The sequence below is a fragment of the Ambystoma mexicanum genome, chromosome 11 (assembly GCF_040938575.1).
Source record: "Ambystoma mexicanum isolate Mex_15411 chromosome 11, UKY_AmexF1_1, whole genome shotgun sequence".
Classification (NCBI taxonomy): Eukaryota; Metazoa; Chordata; class Amphibia; order Caudata; family Ambystomatidae; genus Ambystoma; species Ambystoma mexicanum.
In genome coordinates, this window is record NC_090934.1 from 991,478,845 (window position 1) to 991,502,199 (window position 23,355).

General features: G+C 46.7%; 1 protein-coding gene across 1 annotated transcript in view; it reads right to left on the reverse strand.

Moving 5' to 3' along the window:
- Positions 1 to 23,355, reverse strand: part of ABHD17C (abhydrolase domain containing 17C, depalmitoylase) — a 222,263-nt gene that overhangs the window by 34,091 nt on the left and 164,817 nt on the right. Inside the window, exon 2 of the mRNA XM_069624169.1 lies at positions 2,021 to 2,200. Coding sequence (XP_069480270.1) covers positions 2,021 to 2,200 — 180 coding nt within the window. The remainder of the gene's footprint in view (positions 1 to 2,020; positions 2,201 to 23,355) is intronic.

A 23,355-nucleotide genomic window follows, 5' to 3' on the forward strand; every position in this document is an offset into this window, starting at 1 on the left:
TCCCTAGTCGCATCAGCAAGTTGGCCACTTGTTTTTATTCACTTCAGTTAGACTCGGTTTATACTTTGTTTAATCTGGAAACTAGCCGACTGCCAGCTCAGCTGCGAGGAAATATTTAAACTGCAACCCCCTTTAAAGTCCAATCCGCCAATGCTCTCAGAAGCCTAAAGGCGGGACAGTAGGCTCTTGATGAGTTTTATGCAGTCGAAGACTGGAAAACGCGCACACAACCGTGCTCTTCTCTCATGGCGGAAATTATTCAAAACATCAACACAAAAATGAGCCTGGCAGACTTTCCCTGCATAGCATATGAGGTGATTGTACATGCCACTCCATCCACCATCGCCTGGCAGGGAAGTGCGAACACACACTCAGGCCTGCAGTTTTATGAAAGTGAGAACCCTGCACAGACACAGAATGACAAGGGTTCTGAACCGAATGGGCAACTGTACCCCCCACTGGTAATTTAGTGCTCAGACATCTCTGCAAATATGCACATCCTAATCTAGCGAGGGCACCACGACCTGCATCCCATTATCCTCACTCTGGAGGTGCCTCACTCGCACAGCCAATGAATAATACTTTCCCCTAGTTAAGATCTACCCTCTCACTACCGCTCACTGCCCCCAGTCCCTCTCTGGCCTCACTCATACTTTCTACTTCTTATGATCAACTACTCTATATAGTTCCTTCCTTCACCACATACATTTCCTCACACTCGCCTTACCTTTATTGTCCTTTTCTCCACTCACTCACCCTTCACACTTTTTACGATTCATCGCTCTATGTACCTCCCTCACCGCATAGGTTTCCTGCTTCGCCGCTCATTCGGACCTCCACCTCTACCTCCTGAAGCGCCACAATCTACCATTCACGGCCTGCTCCACTTGACCATGTCTCCCTAAACTACCCTCGTTGCTCCAGTTTACGCAAATGCAGCCACCAGTTGGCTCTCGTCTTACACCAAGAAAGCCCTCGCCCACACGCCGGTTCCCCATCGCCTCTCTCCACACTTACCCTCTTCACTTTGCCTCTACTCTAACCCTGCCTCATCCGAGCCAGCCCCCTATGACACACACTGCTCTCCTTCACACTTTGCCTATCATACTATTTCACTTTCTTTTTCGTATACCCATCTACAGTGCTAGAAATGAAAAAAAGAACCTGTGGGGGTTCGGGACGATACCTGGGGGATGCGGGTGGAATCATGGAGGCGAGTAATAAGCTAAACATACACGAGAAAACTAACATTACGTTTTAGGGAGATTACTTTAAACCAGCAACAATGACATAATAAACCTATCTAACTACTTAGCTGAGCAAAAATAGTATAATTGTAGCTTCAGGGCTCAACATTTGCGATCGCCACTAGCCATCGGCTAGTAAAATTGACTTTTGCGAGTAAGAAATGGTGCACACTGTGTGCATGTGTAGAATTGGGATGGCAAGTTACGTTTTACTGCTGGCTAGTAGCTTGGAACTTACAATTTTCCCCCTGGTAGCTTTGTTTTCTCCATCCTGAATGGACGCCTACAATTACCATCATGCAGATTAATATGAGCATAAAAAACAGTGAAAGAAAACGAAACACATCCAATTGTGCTCATTATGTCACAAAGAGCTACATGCAGTTCTAGACAATAGCCAGCAGGAATGACCCACTGGCTGCTCGGTCTGCAACCATTTCACAGCTAGTATACGTGCTTCCATTCAAAACAAAACCAAGACAGGGCTCTTTTGGGCTAGGAAAGTCTTGGGGCCCTGGGAACAGCTGATCACTCCTTGTGCAGTGTATTACAGCGGCCTGGGACTGGGCTTTTGAGTGCCACAGTTTTAGAATCCCATTCCGAATCGGGGGAATTCACGCCCAAATGCTCAATGTCAGCATTTCCCACACTACACCCATTTCCACCTGCTTTCCATTTTCCATCACTCTTATGCCCACACAAATCTTCCGCAATCTGAACATAGGGCGTCACTTGGATCAGAATGGATCCTTCTCCTGGTTAGAATTATTTACCTGGGGAAGGCGTCGAAGCAGTAGGTTTTCCTAGTGTCGGGAAAGGCAACCCGTAAACCAGACATAAGTGGAGAGTGAAGGATGACAGCTGCACACTCGTGTCGAGAGGCAAGGTCCACTGTGGGCACCGTTCCAATGCTCTGACCATAGAGAATGATATTTTCAGGGCTAACGCCGTACCTGCAGAGGAAAGAAATTAAGAACTGAATTAAAATGCGTCTTGTGGCTGCTATTGAAGCTCAGGGGAGGATGCAAGGACCTTCCATCATCTACACAATTCTCAAACAATAGCAGGGGCCTGCAGGTCCCCAAGTAAAGATATTCATACGAGCAGATTTAAATTACTGTGCAGATAACATCCATACTTTAAAAAAAACTGGTACAGAACGGCCAGGGGCACAAAACCGCCAATTGACACATTCATGGCTTGGAAACGTTCTCAGCTGATGAACAGTGTGCTCCCTCTAAGGCACAATTCAAGCAAACGATAAGCACCTTGTATGGTCAATCACCCCATCCTCCCCCTGCCCACCAAAAACAGGTTTCAGATCTGATCAAACAGTCCCCTCTGAACATACAAATCTCAGCAAAAAACATACCCTGGCTAACAAGAGCTCCAATAACCATAGACAATGAAATCTCGAGCACATGTTCAGCTACCTTATACACCAGCACGATGCCTCTTTCGAAGCTTAATACTAACAACTTAATCAAATTGCACCCTGAAGGGTTGCAATGGAAAAGCCATCAGTTTGCAATCAGCTGCATCACAGTGTCTAGATCCAGCCTGTCAGAGGCCGCAAAGTCCAGACAGTCCAAGTTAATGGGGCGTTCTTCTCTATCACACGGTGGTAATCTACATCAAATGTACCGTCGAGGCAGAAATTCCGGCTTCTGGTATGCTAACGCCCGCTTTTCTCACCTGATGTCACTGGTCCACAGGTGATGTTCAACATGCCCTGATTAAGCTCATCATTTTGAATTACAGTAATATTCTCGTATTGTTGTTTTACCTTAATAAATGAAGAATGACGAATACCAGTATTCAAACTGAAGTGATCTTAAACACCAGAAATATACTACTTTAAAGCTCAACTACAGAAGCCTCTGATAATTCACCTGCTTTCAGACATCTTAGGACTGAGGGTGCAGCTTCTGGTTATGCATGATGAGATGAAATGGACAACATAATGAGTGTGATTTGAGATGCAAACAGAAATGACTGCTCGGAGCATGTTATCACTTGGATCAGTTCAGTTGTTATGATATGTGGGCAAACATTTAGCAGCATATTATGAGAAGTGGGGGGTTTGTTTTGGGGTTGCAGATACCAGTCCATCTGAAAACGAGTAATGGCAGGATACTAAATAATTGCAGCTCAGCATTAGTTCAAGCTATTCAAACGGGACACCGACTGTGAAATCCGCCCAGGGCTGGCTGATGGGGGGGCCCGCTATTAAAATTAAAGCAGCTTGACAATAAGACATCTTAATAGAAACAGGTTTGAAAAATAAATAGGATACACATATCCATAGAGAAGAAATCAGCAGGGTGGCCCACGAGGATTTAAACGGGTTCAGTGGCATGCATATTACAATTAGAACATACTGAGCTACCTTTCATGCTTTGTGCTTCATGAATCATTGCTCCACTTCCAAAGAATAGAATGTGGATGTGGATCCCTGGGCTCTGCTCCTGACCAATATCGTGCATTATCAATGTTAGGGAGCATTCACTGTTAAGGCTAATTTCCCAAACCTAGTGAGTCCCCCAGCAGCTTTGCTGGATTTTTGGGGTTTACTCTTTTCTCCTGCTAAGAGTGAGACTCTTTTTCTCCCACTCTTAGACATGATTTGAGATATCCTTTGACTTTGTAACGTGTTTTATGGGCTATGGGGTCTTTTACCAAAAACACATGAAACCCTATGGAGTAAGTGTGTTACACAGCACCCTCAGTGCAGTAACACAGGGGTGTCATAGTGACCCCCAAACATAGACTCCATACCCTGGGACTGACTACTGTCTCCCAGGGCATGTAAAGTCACCATTGACTTTAATCTTAAATTGTGAACAGAACCCGTACGAACCATCATATTGTGGAAGCACTGGTAGGGGTAATTAGATTGCCCCTGGGTCAGTTTTTCGAGGGGGCACTGTGCCGTCCCCCCTCGTCGAGTTTCTGGCTGGTGGCAGTGGTTACCACGCAAAATATTCCACCGGAATATTTCCTATGGGATTTTCCCATTCATTTTAAACGCACCACTTTTTTTGGTGCAATGTTAAAGATACCACTGTGTTATTTATTTAATATTTATTCACTGGTTGGGTCTTTTTGCCAGGACTCAGTTTTAAAATGGTGTTTGTGTTCGCCTCTGTAACTCCAACCCAAGTTGAGCTCTTTGTTCCACTTTTTGGCGGGCTTCTGCACAGAAGCCTCCAAAAGTGGTGCCACTCTCTCTGGGTCTACAGGATGTGTGGGAGGGGGCTTTAGGCTAGGGGTGTCACGGTATTAGTTTTATGACGGTACGATAACCTTCTTGCCAAATGACAGTATATCATGGTTATCGCGGTATAGCAGGTGGAGTTAACTAATCTTAACAAATATTTTCTAAAAGGTCATAAATTGTCAGATTCATCATCACAAACAAAACCAGGCACCCAAGGCCAGAATTTGACTTTTCAACATACTTTCCACTGAAATGCCCCCCTTGCTTCCACCAAACACATGTGGAGAGGAGGGATACGGGGGGAAGGGAGCCCTGCTGCGACTGGCAAAGCAAACTGAATAGCTTTTCTTAAGTGGTCGTTTAGGCTTTTAGCTCCCCCACCGGCTACTGGTGAAGATGAACATGTTGCCATCTTGATAATCTGCATGCCACAGATCAATGGAGGCTGATGGTAGTATAAACTTGTGCGCATACACACACACACACGCACACACACACTCTCTCTCTCTTTACTTTACAGCATTTAGTTTACTTGTGGGCCAAAAGGTGTTCAGCAATCACTGACATGTTTCCCTTTGGTATGGCAGCAGGGACTACCCGCAGAGATGAGTGAATTTCGCAGTGTGACTTATATGTAAATTCAATGATGGAGCCAGGGAAATCCCCCATTGTCATATGTTTAGCAAACCTTATCCATTATATATATATATAAACCCCAAAGCCGCCATCCCAAAGTAAACCCTTGTCCTTATTGGCACTGTATTTATTCTTCTTATTGCTAATATATTGATTTTATGTCAGGCACGTGTGGTTTATGGAATGGCATTAAAAACTGCTCCAACCGAAACTACTTGGCAGATGGCACATCCAACAGTGCAAGACCAAGATTGTGCAGCACTTGCTTACTGCAGCCTTTCCAAATCAGATTGAAAAGCACACTTAATGGTATAAACGGTATACCGGTATAAACAATGTGACGGTTATTATTGTTCAATTAAGTGGTTCACGGTATCTTTAACGGTATACCGTTACATCCCTAGTTTAGGCATTCTGGACTGAGTTGCCTCGGCAACTCAAGTCGCACTCTTGTGTGATTGGCCCAGTGGTTAGCATGTTTGAGTGACAGCTAGGACTGATGAATGGGGGGTTTCTGCATAAAAGCAGGACTTTGGCCACTGGAACTTCAGAAGTCGCAAGAGGACCAAGAATACGAAGAGGGACAAGCTGAGCCGACCTGCAACGACGACACCACCGGTGGAGCCCTGCTGAACCGCCTCACCACTTCCCGACGACAGAGAAGATCTTCATCCCGGAGAGTCTCCTTCCTCTGAACTGGTGGGGATAACCAGTTTGCCCTCTTTCCGCCTTCCTGGATCGTCTCGTGGTCAAATCACCCGTGCCTAGCACCCCGGCGGCCGGATAGCCACTCTTCACCACTACCGCGAATAAAAGGGTAGTACCTTTTAACCGGGAAACTCCGCGGCTGGTTTCTTCCTTGGCAGTGCAACAACCTCCAGCTTTCCTCCACGCCGAGATCTTCTCTTCCCCTTGACGAAGCACCGACTTGCACCCGCTGCCAGGAACAACTGCCCCCGCTAGAGCTTTCTTACCATTTCAGGTACTGTGTTCCGCCTGGTCTCCCTTGCAACAGACTGCTCAAGGTGTCCCGTAAATCCTTGACTTTCTATCTTGGGGTGACCTGGGACCTGCTAACTAACTTTCTCTGAACTGATCCAACTCTTTTTGAACTACCTGCAAAGACTTTTAAAAGTATAATTCAACTGTGTGATCTTGGACACATTCCCCCTTGCTCTTTCCAAGAGTGGGCCTGGCCTATGAACTTTCTTGCTCTAACAGTAGACTCTGCCTTTTCCGACTTGCTGTGGTTCTTTTAAAAATGTTGGTATTGTGTGCTTTCCTAATTCTGCCTTTTCCCTCCCTTTTTAACTAACTTATTGGAGTGCCATCTTAGGTTAAGCTCTCACCTCTGTCTGCAAATAAGTGGTGGTGTAACTAAGACTTGTTCAATAAGTAATCAGGGATATATATATATTGATAGTGACTGTGTTTGAACTTGCTTGCCATATTAGTGTTAGTGTATTTTACAAGTGTGTTTTTAAATAAATAATTATATACTTTTATACCAAAGCTCTGGTCAGTGTTTGCTTGTGCTACTGTACCTCTGTCCCTATTTTGTATACTCTATATACTGTCTAACTCATCTTGAGAGAAGTCTGGCTGCTCAGCCACAGCTACCAGGTAAATCTGGGTGGTACAGACTGCTACCAATTGGGTTTACTGCCAACACCTGTAGTCCTAAGCCTTTTGCAGTGGTCCCTAAGGGAACTGCACAGGTTTCTGCCTAACAATCAATAGGGCAGGTCTCATAAATGAATTAAAAGCCAATACGTGTTTCATCTCCAGCAACATCAACACTGTGCAGTTTGATTTCGAATCTAAAATTCGAAAACAAAAACTATAAATGGGGAAAAGGGATCTGAAGAAGAGATTACTTAGAAGTAATACCATTAATTTGAGTCTCTCTTCCTTGCTCCGGTCCTTACCGAATGAGGCATAAATACAGGCAACTGCGTACTTTTCTTTCCATATGCATACCACTTACTTGGGGTGCACCCTGAACTCTACCAGGACGCGGGGATGACAGAAAAAGACCTACCAGCAAGTTTCTTCTTCCCAGCCATCTAGCCACCCGCAATTCCATCCCTTGGAAGTGCGCGAGTGGAACTGGTACTTTGAAGAGGAAGATTACAATTTTTAACATTAACTCCTCATGCCTCTTCCCCATCCCAGGCCTTACTTAATGTGGATTTACACAGCAAGAATTTTCAGGAAAATTGCACCACAAATACAGGCCAACCACCCACCGCAGCAGTAACAAACCAAATTCAATGAGTGCATCTGTCACTGACGCAAGGCAAAACCACAGACCTGAAGGACTACCTTGGAAGACCAACATACAGTTAGAAAAAGAACACAGGAGATAGCCAAGCACTGGCCCCTTCAGATGTCCCTCGCCTGAACACCCTTTAAGAACATCCAGGAAGCAGACGCACACAGCATAAGTAGATCTGGCTGAAGTGTTCTATGGGACATTTTTGAATGGTGAAGGCTGCACACAAAAAAGACATTATTTTCGGCCGATTTGGTTTTCAATAGTCTGAAACGTCACTATTTCAGGGGGGTTTTACCCCAAACTCTGACAATCTATCCCCCGCCCGCAATTTAAATCAGCCAGGGATTCCCAACCCCACCCCGGTCCCTCCTTTGCTCCCTACCATTACCAATACTTCCTGACCGACCCCCAATCTATTTATATATATTTTTTTGTGCAATTAGTTTAATTCATTAAAACTTTAAGCACATTTCATATCAAAATACATCTCCAAATTATCAACGTACACATCTCTCTTAAAACATTACAAATCAACATACATGTCCAAAGGATCAAAGTACACGTCATTCTAACATTTCATTTGCAATTAAAATGTAATTTTGTTGCATCAAAATACACATAATTAAAACCTTTTCCAACGTATAAAAAAAAAATCTAGGTATATGATCTCTCAGGTATACTAATTAAAGATTAATTCCCTTTTTTCTGCACCTCCTTCCATATATCATAAACTGCTGTACTTGCTACCACCGATGTAGCCCAGAGTATGAATGACCAAAATGGATCACCAGTACTATTCTCTAGTTTACCCAAGAATTTACTGCAACCCTCTGCGTACCTTTTCGTCAAAGCTTTACATTGTGACAAGATATGGCGACTAGTCTCTACTTCTTCGTTACAGCCTCTACATAATTGTTCTGCATAGGCAATACCCAACTATGCTCCTGTAAATTCCCTTGTGGGCACGATGTTCATGTGCAGGTGCAATGCAAAGCGCTTAAGCTCCAAACTGGTTATCTTTCTCAAATAAAGTGATGGTATGTGTCTTTTCCATCCCGATCTGAATAAATCCAGATAATGGGTCTGCGTGTGCAAAATGTCCACGTTGTTAGCCATGTACCAATCTTTTGCTTTTTATTTTTGCTTTCGCTCTCAGTGTTGGGATCCAGTAGTAATGTTTCTAGTTCAAGGTTCAACTGAAATATAAAACATTCTGCAGATTCTTTGAGAGACGTCAAAAAACATTATTTTCAGTGGTTGTCTAAGGTGTTTCCCAATAACCTACACAAGTAATTTGAATTGTCATTACTGCATTTAAATCTAAAGTATTTGTACTCTCCAAGTGGTTCGTAACGCTGTCACCCCGTACTCAAGCTGTAACGGTTCCACCGGTACAGACATGGTAACATTTATAATAGATCGCAACAGTTTATGTTCAAATTGCTCCAGCCAATTTATCTGGTCAATAACCAGTACGGACAATCCGTACATTATTGTGGAAATTATGCTAACTCTGTAAATTTCTAATATACCCTCCATGTTGTTTCCCCCGCAGTGGTCCATGTTTCCCCCGCAGTGGTTTACGTAATGCTTTTTAGCAAGCCACTTCTTCCAAATTTTCTCATTCACTTTTTCATAATAACATTTTTTGGAGGTATATGCAGTTATGCAGAATCCCAAGTAATTGTACTCCAGTACGTTTGCTAAAGGAGCATAAGTTTATATGCCAGATACATTTTTTCTTATTACCAATGTTCTTTTAACTTAGTGTTTTCGTTTTTTCTATGTTAATCACCATTGCGTTCTCTGTAGCGTATTGTGCCAGAGCATTTCATGATCTCTGTAACGAGATCAAATATTATGTTCGTGTAGGCCATCATTGGAATCTCTACTCCTTTTACTATAGGTGGGACATTTTTTACCTCTACAAATTCTTTTCCATGTCAGCTGTCAATAGGTTGTATAATGTTGGTCAGAGCACACAACCCTGTTTCAGTCCGGTGTTTGTTTCCTGGTATTTTGTGCACTGACCTGCTACATTCAGCCGGATTGCAATGCTTGTGTTTGTGTAAAGCAGTTAAATGTAATTTAACAGGTTTCTGTCTATTCCGCAGTCAGATCATTTTTTCCAAAGGATAGTGCGTGGCACCAGATCGAATGCCTTTGAAAAATCGACACAACAGACATACAAGTACGGAGTGTTTAAGTTCTTTGTCTCAGCCTTCAAATATTGCACCATTGTTATATGTGTTAGTGTATTATGATTTCTCCTGAATCCTGTTTGAAAGCGGCTAAGGATGTTATTCTCTTTAGCCCATTTCGTCAGTTTCCTTAGGAGAATACTAGCAAACATGTTTTGGCTGGTGTAAATTAGTGTTATATGGGATACATTACTCACCGTAATCGTATTTCTGATGCTTGTATCTGCTTAGATTCACATGCTGTGCATAGGCCGACATCTAGTGGAAGCTGCGGAGTATTACAGTTTGTTTTTCGAAACTCGAAAATGGGCATCGACACAGGGCGTGCCAGTAATACTATTCCTAGTGTGACGTCCACTGTACCCAAGATCCCTCACGCGTCTAGGATCCTCAGATTGTATTTTTTCTGACATGAGGTAGCATGAGGAGTAGCGCGAGTACAGATAATCCAAGCAGATAGACAGAAAGGTAAGACTACAAGCAATCATGCGCCTTCTCTCGGAGGGGAGGAAGGGTGGGTCGCATGTGAATCTAAGCAGATACAAGCATCAGAAATATGATTACGTTGAGTAATGTATCCCTTCTGAGGCTTGTGGAATCTGCTTAGATCACATGCTGTGCATAGATTAGCGAGCAGTACCAGAAGAAGGAGGTGGGATGTGAGAAGGGTCATGAGCAAATAAGTGTCTTAGAACCGCTTGTCCCACTTGTGTATCTGCCTTGGAATGGGTGTCAATGCAGTAATGCTGAGTAAAAGTGTGAATAAAGCTCCAAGTAGCTGCTTTGCAAATGGTGTCAAGGGGTACATTTGCAATGAAAGCCAGAGTGGCCCCAATGCCTCTAGTAGAGTGGGCCCTTGGCGTAAAAGGCAGAGTCTTTTCAGAGAGTGAGTAACACAGCTGGATACAGTTAATAATCCACTTTGAGATGGCACCTTTAGAGACGCGATCCCCCTCTCTGCCTGTAGCTACGGAGACAAACAGTTGATCTGTTTTCCTTAGCGGTCTGGTTTTATTTACATAGTAGAGGACTGCCCTACGCACATCTAGGGTGTGTAGTTTCACCTCAGCCGAGCTTTGCGGGTTCTGGAAGAAAGCCGGAAGCTCGATGGACTGGTTTCCATGGAATTCTGATATAAATTTAGGCGAGAACCTAGGGTGTGTGCGTAAAACCAGTTTGTCTTTATGGATAGTAAAGAAGGGATCCTGCACTGACAGAGCCTGAATTTCACTGACCCTTCTTATAGAAGTAATAGCTACTAAGAAGGCCGTTTTATAAGTCAGGTTTGAGACTGCTTTTATGCATGGGTTCGAAAGGGGGGCCCATGAGCTTGGCTAGCACCACATTAAGGTCCCACCCTGGTGGTGGGTTTGAAATAGAAGGATGAAGTCTCTTTACTCCTTCCATGAAGGCTTTAACTACTGGTACTTTCCACCACGAAACCTTGCTATGGGAAGTGGTGTAAGCCGAGAGGGCTGCCAGGTGTACTTTCAGTGAGTTAAAAACGAATCCTGCATCTAGCAGGTGGAGCATGTATGTAACAATAGTGGAAGGAGTGCAATCAACTGGGTTGATTTGTCTATTCTGGCACCAGATAACGAACCTCTTCCACTTGTCAAAGTAACAGTGCCTTGTGTTTGGTTTCCTAGATTCCTTTAGGATGTCCATACACCTCTGTGGTAAATTGAGGTGTCCAAACTCTATGACCTCAGGAGCCATGCTGCCAGGTTCATTGAGTTGGGTTGCTGGTGCACTGTTTGACCTTGGTGTTGGGATAGTAGGTTGTACCAGGCTGGAAGTTTGATGGGCTCGCACACCGCCATCCTGCGTAGGTGTGGGAACCACGGTTGTCTTGCCCACATGGGAGCAACTCGGACGAGCGTCATCGACTCCCTGTTCATCTTGTTCACCACTTTCCTGGAGAGAAGTTGGTGGAAAAGCGTACGCAAACATCCCTGACCAGTTCATCTACAGGGGGTTCCCCTGGGAGTCTGGTTGGGGGAACCTGGATGCAAATCCTGGGCATTGTCTGTTTTCGCTTGTGGCGAATAAGTCTATAGTGGGGAAACCCCACTGAGAGAAGAGATCTTCTACGACCTCTCTGTGAAGAACCCATTCATGTTCCTCTGGGAGGGAGTCTCTGCTCAGAGCATCCGCTAGGGAATTGAGCTCCCCTGGAACATGTTGTGATGACAGGAAGATGTTCCGTCTGAGTGCCCATATCCAGATTTTCTGGGCAAGCTTGGACAGATTTGGCGAGCGAGTCCCTCCTTGCTTGTTCAGGTAGAACATGGCTGTAGTGCTGTCTGTCCGGATTTGCACTGACAGGTTTAGTAGGTGGGGCTCGAACGCCTGAAGCGCTCTGAATACTGCCAGAAGCTTCTAGCAGGTTGATGTGGTTCTTGGCCACCGAGTGAGACCAGAGACCCTGAGCTGTGTGGTGGAGATGGTGAGCTCCCCACCCCGTCGGACATGCATCTGTAGTGACTACATGCGCCGCCTGACTCGCGCATGCCGGGCGCAGCGCGGCCTGAAACCGAGGCTGAGCCTCGTTAACATCAGCTGTAACCGCCGGCAGGCGGACCGCGCCGGCGGCCAGCTCCAAGGCCACTCTAAGGCCTGTTGGGTGCCTGCTCACCCCCTCACTCCACTCTTCCTCATCGTGGGGCGAGGGCAGGAGCCCCCCCAGCACCCCAGCCCAGCAGAGGAACCACGAGGAACACGGACAGGGGCCTGCCTGACCCTGTCCCCACACGCCGCCTGACTCGCGCATGCCGGGCGCAGCGCGGCCTGAAACCGAGGCTGAGCCTCGTTAACATCAGCTGTAACCGCCGGCAGGCGGATCGCGCCGGCGGCCAGCTCCAAGGCCACTCTAAGGCCTGTTGGGTGCCTGCTCACCCCCTCACTCCACTCTTCCTCATCGTGGGGCGAGGGCAGGAGCCCCCCCAGCACCCCAGCCCAGCAGAGGAACCACGAGGAACACGGACAGGGGCCTGCCTGACCCTGTCCCCACACGCCGCCTGACTCGCGCATGCCGGGCGCAGCGCGGCCTGAAACCGAGGCTGAGCCTCGTTAACATCAGCTGTAACCGCCGGCAGGCGGATCGCGCCGGCGGCCAGCTCCAAGGCCACTCTAAGGCCTGTTGGGTGCCTGTTCGGAGCCACAGGAGCCAGGGGCCACAAACTCTGCCCGTGCTGCTCCAGGCATCACAAACACCGTGTGTAATCACCTTGTTTGCCTCCGGAGCCTCGGAGCCAGTGTCTACTCGGACCTTTAATCTTTTGTGAGTAAAGGGGATACCCTCAGTTTACACTATTGTGCTTTCTGGTATGTCTTCTGCTATTCCGCATTCATAAACATTTGAACTCAGTTTCTTTCACCCTCGATAACTGTTTGCTACATACGCTTATGCTTCCAACTCCGCCGCCTCTTTGCGTTACTGCTGCCACCTCTTTAATAGCTCAGTCATTTTCAGCCCCTAGTGCTTTATGCCTCATGACTGCTATTGGCCGTGCCCTTTGGTCGCTAACTGACCACTGCACTGTATTGTGCCTTATGGTCGCCCAGAGACCACTGTATTATTGTGTAGTGCCTTGTGGTCGCCCAGAGACCACTGTATTATTGTGTAGTGCCTTATGGTCGCCCAGAGACCACTGTATTATTGTGTAGTGCCTTGTGGTCGCCCAGAGACCACTGTATTATTGTGTAGTGCCTTATGGTCGCCCAGAGACCACTGTATTATTGTGTAGTGCCTTGTGGTCGCCCAGAGACCACTGTATTATTGTGTAGTGCCTTATGGTCGCCCAGAGACCACTGTATTATTGTGCAGTGCCTTATGGTCGCCCAGAGACCACTTTATTACTGTGTAGTGCCTTGTGGTCGCCCAGAGACCACTGTATTATTGTGTAGTGCCTTATGGTCGCCCAGAGACCACTGTATTATTGTGTAGTGCCTTATGGTCGCCCAGAGACCACTGTACCATCACTCTCAGCCCAGTATCTGACCTCGGTTTTTAGACCTACATCTGACCGTCGCACTTAGCCCAATATCTGACTGCTACTCTCAGACTAGTACGTCACTGCCGCATTAATCTCGCTAAGTATTTGTGAACTGTACTCTGCCAACTCTGCCCCGTATCCATCCACGGCAACTAATTCCAGCCCACCTAGCTCAGCTAGTAGTAACAGTATGTACTTCCACATGCCCAACCCAGTTCACCTTGCACAATTCTCCAAACTGACAATTATCCTTACCATCATCTACACGACCATGCCTACAGTTCTGCCTACAGAGGGCCTTGGTGCCCACATACAACTCATCTCTAAACCCTGCAACTTAGAACAAAGGAAGCTTAGACTCCGGGCTCGACTACCTAAAATATTCGAACCTATTACTAAATATAACATTAACCTAGAACACCTCCGACCCAAAATATGCCGACCACTGGTAATCACCGCCCCTCTCAGACACCAACCACACCATAAAATCAATAAACTTATAGCCAAACCTCCGCTCACAGCACAGCTAGAACCTGAACTAAAAGCTGCTCTAATCAATGCCAGATCATTAGTCGCCCATGCCACTGACATAGCAGATATACGGGATAATAGCCTTGACTTCATTGCCATTACAGAATCTTGGCTCCACGATGCAGCAGGTCCGGCTCTCACTCTGGCAGTCCCAGAGAATTATACCATTCTCAGAGCTGACAGACCAGACTCGCGCGGTGGAGGAATTGCAATTATCGCCAAATCTAATCTCTCTATGAGAATCACACCCACACCCTCCCTCAAATCCTGCGAGCTTCTCTCTATCAAATTACCGACTGCAAACTCCCAAACTTTAAATATCCACCTTATCTATAGACCCCCTGGCCCCGTCAGCACCTTCACTGAAGACATCACCACTGTTATCTCTGAGAAGCTAAAAGAATCCTCCCAAACACTAGTACTAGGAGATTTCAATCTAGGGCTCAACGATATCAACGACCATCATGCTACTGCCACAGGCAATACTCTGTCAGTGCTAGGCTTCACGCAGTTCGTGAATACTTCCACACATATCAAGGGAAGAACACTAGACTGGATTGCCAGTCACAACTGCTACCCCTCTATAACAGCCATCACCCCCCAAATATGGTCTGACCATTACCTTATCTCTTTCACCCTCAACACCAAAAGACCCACAGTCTTAACACCCACGCCAGCCACACCCACCTTAACGAGAAACAAGAAAAACATTACAGCCGACAATATTCTGCCCCACATCCTACCCAAACTAAATTCCCTACCTGACCACTCTGACCCAGGCATCCTAGTGGATGCATTCAACGCAGCCATGTGCTCTGCTCTTGACAGTATTGCTCCATTTAAACTTCGGATCAGTAAACCCAAAAAGCATTTGAACTCATGGTTTACACCCCACCTAAAAAACCTAAGACTACAGAAGAGAAAATGTGAAACAGCTTGGAACCGACATCCGACCGCTGAAAATAAAACTAACCTAATTAACATCTCCTCGCAATACAAAAGAGACATCATCCTGGCCAAACAAGAAACCTATAATAATAGGATCTCCCAATCCAACTCCAGCATGAAGGAGCTATTCTCCATCCTAAAGGAATTGGAAACTCCTATCACAGTACAGGATGACTCCATCAAAGACAAAACTTGGTGCACAGACATACAACTGGCACTAACCAACAAAGTATCCAACCTCCAAACAAAAATTGCCCTAAAGAAAGCCTCTCTGCCAACTCAACCTCTGATAGTCAAAATTCCCTCATCCAACAACCCAGAATCCACCCAATTCCGTTTCTCCAAGGTCTCAGTAATTGAGGTAGAGAAGACCATTTTGACCCTCAAACCTTCTAATTGCAAAGGCGACCAATGCCCCGCACAACTGATCAAGGATGCGGCTAGGGATTTAGCCCCCTTTATCACAAAACTTATCAATGCCTCCTTTACTACGGGCACCATCCCCCGCAATCTAAAGGAATCTTGGGTACTCCCCCTCCTAAAAAAGCAAACATTGGACCCCAACATTCCTACTAACTACAGGCCCATCACCACGGTTCCCTTGCTACTAAAAATATTAGACAAGGTAGCATACACCCAAATCCAGAACTTCCTTGAGATGAACCATCTCCTCGGCACCCGCCAATCCGGTTTCCGTCCGCAACACGGCACAGAGACTGCCCTTATCGACCTAAAAGCCCAAATAGATTCACTCAGAGACAAGGGAAAACTAGCTCTCCTCCTCCTTCTAGACCTCTCAGCCGCCTTTGATCTGGTGGACCATAAAGTCCTATGTAATCACTTGGACTCGGCTGCCCACTTCTCAGAGGAGGCTATAGTCTGGATTCAATCATTTCTTAGTGACAGGACCATGAGGGTGTTCTCCCCCGCAGCGGCAGCAGACCCTATCCCAATCACTTGCGGAGTGCCCCAGGGATCCTGCGTCTCGCCGACACTCTATAACATCTTCACCAAGCCACTCTTTGACGATCTTGATAATCTGGGTATCACCTACACTAACTATGCAGATGATACTCAGATTCTCTTACCACTTACTGGGGATTACGTCGAAGATCTGGCTCTGGTGAATAGAGTCTACAGCATCGTTCAGGCATGGATGGCCAACCATGGCCTATGCTTGAACGATGACAAAACAGAGCTCATCATCCTGGGCACGGCAGCCCGTATCTCCAAACTTAACCAAAACTACTCCGCCTTCATCATCGATGGCAACACTATCAAGGTCGCCAGAGAAGTAAAAACCCTAGGTTTTTACCTTGATGCGACACTATCTTTCACCAAACAGGTGAACTCACTGTCATCATCCACTGCCTATACATGCAAGTTAATACGAGCTGGGAAACCATTCCTTTCAGAGGACAGCTGTCTTATTCTAGCTAGAGCCCTCATTTTATCGAAACTAGATTATTGCAACGCCCTCTACATAGGGACTACCAAACAAATCATCCACAGAATCCAAGTGCTCCAAAACAATGCACTTAGAGCGGCCCTAAGTATCCCCAGAAGTGCACACATTTCAGAAATAAGACGAAAACACAAATGGCTTTCCACCCAAGAAAAAATCAACCTTAAATCTGCGTCCCTTATCCACAAATGCCTAAACAACAAAGCTCCCCGATACCTCTCAGAACGCTTCAACAGGAAAAATCCAACGAGACTCACAAGGACAGCCAGCCCCAACTGCCTCCTAGTGCCCAGATTCAAACTAGCCACCATTGGAGGTTCCAGCTTCCCAGTTAAGGCAGCACAGTTATGGAATTCCCTACCCCTTGCACTCAGATCTGACCAAACCTTCAATAACTTTAGAAAGAACACCATAAAATGGCTTATTGAGAATGCGACATAGCGTATGTCACTTTATACGTAACGTCTTCTTATAATGTTTGTACTAACCTGCTTTTACTGTTTGATCGCCATAGATTTGACTGTTTAGCTACGCCTTATCTGCACTTGCACTTGCCCTACCCTGCAGATTCGAAATGTCCACTATGCCTGTAACCTGTAACGTTAACTAATCTGTAACCTGCAAACGTTAACTAAGCTGTAAACCTCCTTGTTCTCTTGCGCCCTGCTACCCTAGGGTCTGGTGCGCACAATAAATAAATAAACAAACAAACAAACAAACTACTGCCTGTACTTCGGGATCGTAAAAGGGTTTCCCCTGTGCGAGATTTTCTCTTGTCCACCAGTGAAGGCTTTGTACCAGCGTTGGCGAAACGACCACTAGATCGTCCCACTGACCACTTGCCTTAGACCACTATTTCGCCAACCATTCCTGCATGGGACGCATGCGCAGGCGCGCGTGGGGGACCAGGTAAATGCATGACGCGATCATGCCCAGTAAACGCATTGCTTTGCGTACCGTTATTTGTTGACCGGACTGATAATGCGGAATTTGCAGTAGTATATTCCGAATTCTTTCTTCTGAAGGAAAGGTCAACCCCTCCTGGGTATCCAGGATTGCTCCTAGGAATTGTTTTGAGGTGCTTGGCACCAGGCTCGACTTCTTCTCATTGATTGAGAAGCCTAACTCGTGGAGGGGGTCGATAGTCCTTTGAATGTTTGTCCTGCAAATTCCTGGGGTTTCCCCCGTTATGAGCCAGTCGTCCAGATAAGGGTACACTGGGATTGCCTCCCTGCATAGGTGTGCAGCCGCCACCTTCAGTACCTTGGTGAATACCCTTGGTGCTGAAGCTATCCCGAAGGGCAGTACCTTGAATTGGTAGTGGCGACTGTCCACCTTGAAGCGCAAGTACTTTCTGTGCGCTGGGAACATGGAAATATGAAAATAAGCATCTTTCATATCCAAGGTTGCCATGTAATCCCCCTTTTTTAGGAGGGGGATTACCTCTTGTAGCGTGGTCATACGAAATGTTTGGGGCTTGACATACTTGTTGGCAGGCCGTAAGTCCAATACTGGGCGCATTGTCAAGTCTTTCTTTGGCACAAGGAAGTAAGTTGAATAAATACCCTTGTTTACCTGGTGTCCCGGGACGAGTTCAATCGCGTCCTTTTGTAGAAGAATGGCGATCTCCTCGAGGAGAATCTTCTGATGTTCTAAGGAGTGTACTCTTTGTCATGGAGGATGGTTCCGGGGACGCTGCAGTAGCTCTATACAATATCCCGTGGATACTGTTGACAGCACCCATCTGTCTGATGTGATCCCTTCCCAAGCCTGGGTGAAGTTTGAAATGCGTCCCCCTACTGGGGTTGCGTGAGAAGGGACCCTGAACTGAGCGTCACTGCTTTGGTGGAGGCGTGCCGCCTCCCTTGCTGGGGCTGCCTCTGCCTTTACCATGACTTCTCCTATTACCTCTGCCGTAACCCTGGGTAGCCTGTTGGTTGTTGTTCCACTGTGTAAACTGCCCCTGGGAATAGTTAGATCCTCTCTGGGAATTTTGGCCGCGTGGGCGACGAAAATTACTATTCCCTCTCTGGTTAGGGGGTTTATTGGTTAACTGGCCAAGGGATATGAGTGTCTCGTATTAGTCCTTGGCATTTTTTAGTGCGTCTTCGACCGCCTTACCAAACAACAGATCGGCTTCCACCGGTTTGTCTAACAATGATGCCTGAGTTTCTGCCTTAAAACCAGACTGCCGTAACCACGCATGTCTCTTGATAACAGTACCTTCTGCTATCAATCTGCCTGCATTGTCTGCGGCGTCGAAGGTTGCTTTCAAAATGCAACCAGACACGGCTCTACCCTCTGCGGATATCTGAGCTAACTGGCCCTTTAACGGTTCAGGAGCAGAGGCTATGAGAGCCGCGACTTCCTCCCACTGATGGCAGTTGTAGCTGGCCAACAGGGTGGTGGAGTTAGCAATCCTTGCTTGATAGGCGGACGTTGAGGCTACCTTCCTGCCGAAACCGTATAGTTTTTTGCTCTCCTTGTCGGGAGGAGCTTCTGACGAAGACAAGGGTGTCCCAGCCCTCTTACGAGTGTTGGTGACAATTAGGGAGTCTGGCTTCAGATGTCCTCTTATATAGAGAGGGTCAGACTGTGCTGCCCTGAAAAGTTTTTCAACCCTGGGATTGACTGCTCTGGTGAGGTTTGGGTTCACCAGGGACGGATCTATTCTCCGCTGAATGGATTTAAGGATAGGGATGGTCTGGGCAACAGGCCTCCTTTCTCCCACTAACTCTTCTGCGAAGTCCCTTTCCTCCTGTACACCGTTGGTGTCAATGTGGAAATGTTCTGCTTTGCGAGCGAGAACCTCATTTAGGAGGGGTTGGTTATCAACCGGGGAGTCGGTAACCGGGGCTTCGTTCTCTACCGGGGAATCTACTCTGTATGTTTCCGGGTCATCCTCTTCTTCCTCCTGGTCCTCATCATCCCCATAGTAGCCCGTCCCGGCTTGCTCTTCTATCAACCCAAATTCTTGGTCTTCACAAAAGGAAGCCTCTCCTTGATACCGTGAGTATGGTCTTGCGTAAGGTTGTACCTCGAAGGGTTCGGACCTCATTGGAGTTTCAAACCGGGCCTTCTTACTCGGGGGGGATAGGATCAGTAGAGCCTGAGGGTGTGGGCCCTTGTGGATCATACGAGGGGAAATGTTCTGGATTTTTATCATAAAAATTAGCCAAAGAAGACATTCTTGACATGACCCTATCTATGTCTTCACTGGACCATTTTTTGGAACTGGGAATGACTCTCTCAGCAAGTCTATGGGATTTATCTGGAGTAGCTTTGCTGGTTGTGGACCTATCAGCAGACCTGGGCTTGTCTGTCTGTTTAGGGGGGGGGGTGGAGTGTTTCACAGGTGTGGAAGAATGTACAGGTAGTTTCGTCTGCTGTTTTCCCCCCTCCCCGTGCGTAGAAAAATGTTTTCCCTGTCCCTCAGTGGCTCCGGAGTTTTTCGACACCTGGCGTCGAGGATCGGGAGAGGTGTCCCTGTCCTTCGAGCGTAGGGCCTCGCTGGGTTTAATTGCGGGCTCCGACTCCTGGAGCGCGGCCTGGGGGTGGAAGTCGTCTTCGTCTTCCGACGATCGAACTTCTGTTAGCCTAGGGAGCGAGGCACTCTTGGCAAGAGTGGATGATTGCCTGGAGTCATGCGGCGATCTTGATCGAGAGCACCCAGAGGACACCGAATCGGACCGTTCTGTCTGTGCCTCTTTCCGAGAACTCGACGTTGTTGAGTCTCGGTTGGACTTAGTGTGTTTAGTGTGTGTAGTATGTGAAGCGCTTGTGTCGCCGGGGGTCTTCCCCCATAGCCGCCCTGCCGGACGACCATCCGAGGTCGGGGACCTGCGCTCGGCTGTCTTTCGACGCCGTAATGCCCTCGCCGTCCGAAAGTACGGCGTCGCTGCCATCGCTGAAGGCGCCCTCCGCTGCCATGGCCGCCTGCCTGGCGTGGTGGGCCCAACGCTTCGTCGAACGGTCCTTAAGTGTCTTAGGTTTAAACCTACTACACGCTCTGCAGTTCGCTTCGGGGTGGTCCCTCGGCAAGCAGAGATTGCACGTGGCGTGCCTGTCGACCCAAGGGTATTTGCGATTGCACTTGGGGCAGAATTGAAAAGGGGTACCCTCCATACGCACCTTGAGGCAGCGGGCTGTTAAGTGTAGGAAATGTATAAGGTGTACCTATATACCAAGAGTGTAGAGTATGTACCACCCCCCACTCTCTCTACTTGCAGGGCCGAGGCCAGCGGCCTACCAGGCCCGGGCCGAGGCCAGCGGCCTTCCGAGGCCCAAATCCGTCGTGCAGCAGCCGACAGTCGATTTCTTCTCCAGCCGGCGTCGAGTGTAGAAGTTCGACGTTGGGGTGGGAAAGGATGTCAATAGATTATTTTAAATTCTAGCAAAAATATGGCTAAGGCCAGGGGACTCCGCAAAATGCTTCCGACCAGTATGGCGGAAAAAAACAATCTGAGGATCCTAGACGCGTGAGGGATCTTGGGTACAGTGGACGTCACACTAGGGATAGTATTACTGGCAGGCCCTGTGTCGACGCCCATTTTCGAGTTTCGAAAACAAACTGTAATACTCCGCAGCTTCCACTAGATGGCCTATGCACAGCATGTGATCTAAGCAGATTCCACAAGCCTCAGAAATATATATATATACATACACACTGACAAAAAACATTGTTAAAGGGATGTTATGGTTACATAGTGCTACTCAAAACTTATCACCTTTACTGAAAAAACAATGATAAAGGAACGTTACGGATAAAGTGCCGTACTAAAAACCTATGACATTCACTGACAAACGTGGTTAAAGGGACGTTATCGTTCAGTTGCCCTAACAAAAACCTATGGAATTCAGTGCAACAACCATTTGAAAGGGACATTATAGTTACTTTACACTACCAACTACCTATCCATATTATGGTTACAAGTAAAACTGAAAACCCCCAGAAATTTGCCAGTTATGGTAAGCTAAGCAACCATAACTTGTGCCATCACCATGCACTGCTAAGACTAACACCCATGACATCTTCTAATGCACTGCTAATTAGTTGTGGGAGCGCTTGGGTGTCCATTCCACAGCTATGCAGACGTAATTTAATCCTCTGTGTACTGGTAACACCGCCCCTGTCGCCAACCCTACTAAATCATGCTGTGGGCTACCGCATTTAAGCATTCGTACCGCCTACGTATTTTGCTGTCCAAACCTACCAAATTATGGCTGCACAAAACACAATACCAGCAGGTTTAATTGTAAGGAATGAACCCTGTCTCTTTTTATGTGATAAAGAATATACCACCACCTTTAGCCACATAGCTGTCAAATGTAGCCGGGACCTTATGGTCCTGACCATAACTACTGCCCAAAGAATAAGCAAAGATATTCAAAAGGAATTAGAACAGGAAGAACAGAAGCTTTTGAATGATACCACTATTATTGATGCACGTGAACAACTGGCAGCAACTAACAAATTGCTGGAAGAATTCAAGAACATCAATATTACTAAAAAAAACAAGAAACTGGATAAGGATATTCAAGATTTTAAACTTGACCTAGTTTTTCCATATACCAAAGACAAAGCAATCGAGGCGGCCAGAGCCAATCTAGCCTCACAGAACCCGAACCAAAGAAAGAAAAAAATGGGTTTCCTTTTCCAACTCCAGCAGCAGTGGGTCCGACGACCAGAATCGCAGAGCTCGCCCACAAGGGTATGGGAACTTCCAACCACCACCACAACTCCCCCAACAACCTTTTTTAGGAGGAGGTGGCATGATGGATACACCTGGTTGGGGCCAACCATGGTTCCACCAATTCACCCCCATGATGCGATCGAGAGGCCGCAGGAGAAGGACCCGATAAATCAACCACCTATTCCCATCTTAAATCTAGCCAATATTGAATTGTCGCCAGCACAGACATCCCTTCTGTCCAAGGGACTTACCTTTGTCCCAACGCACCAAACTGACTGGTTCAACACAAACAGAAATAAGAACATTTTTCAGAACAATACGTCCGAAAGTTTATTTTGACGAGGACAACCCCATGGAAACCAAAGAAGACTCGGGATTGCGTGTTCCATCAACCTTTTTTCCTCAAGATAATCAGGTACCTCCCGAGATCATTGCCTTTGAAAAATGCATCATGGCGGACCTTAAGAAACTAAAAACTGCGGCTGTGGATACATCGTTTGAATTGTATAGCCCGACCCAACTTTCTATGATTGTGCGACATGCCATTCAATCTTAAGTATTGCGGCGCTCATTTGAAGCACTAATTGCCTTGCGCACGCCCTGAGACAACTAATGACTGACAGAGGTATTGTGAGCTTTCATTGCGACGACCTGAGCCACCAATAATATTTAATTCTAAATGCTCTATTAGTATGCATTTAATTCCAAACTAGTAATGCCACCTGCCTTTGAGATCTGGTAATGTACGGTGTTCTGGAGCGTTGTTGACACCATGCTTTGGGACGGTTTCATGCACGCTTACCAACGCTGCACCTGCCCTCTATGTCAATCACAGTGTTCGAGCAGCGAAAACAATGTGAATGGAACATGCTTAGCATACTGAGTCCCGCATCATTTGTGATAGTGTTTTAGTCTACTGGTGGAAATGAAGAGTGCCTTGTAAATAGACCGGCTGACTACCCAGGATAGTCGAAGTCAAGACAGCAGGACAATGGGTGTAAGGTTATATGGATTGGTTCAAGCTTTAATCACTGGGGCCTTGATAAAGCTGCATGTATTTTTCCAACGGCACCGATTTGAGGCAGGATTGGGGGCGTAATTTGTCCTGAAGAATGGGAGTAACAATCGTTTGACACTT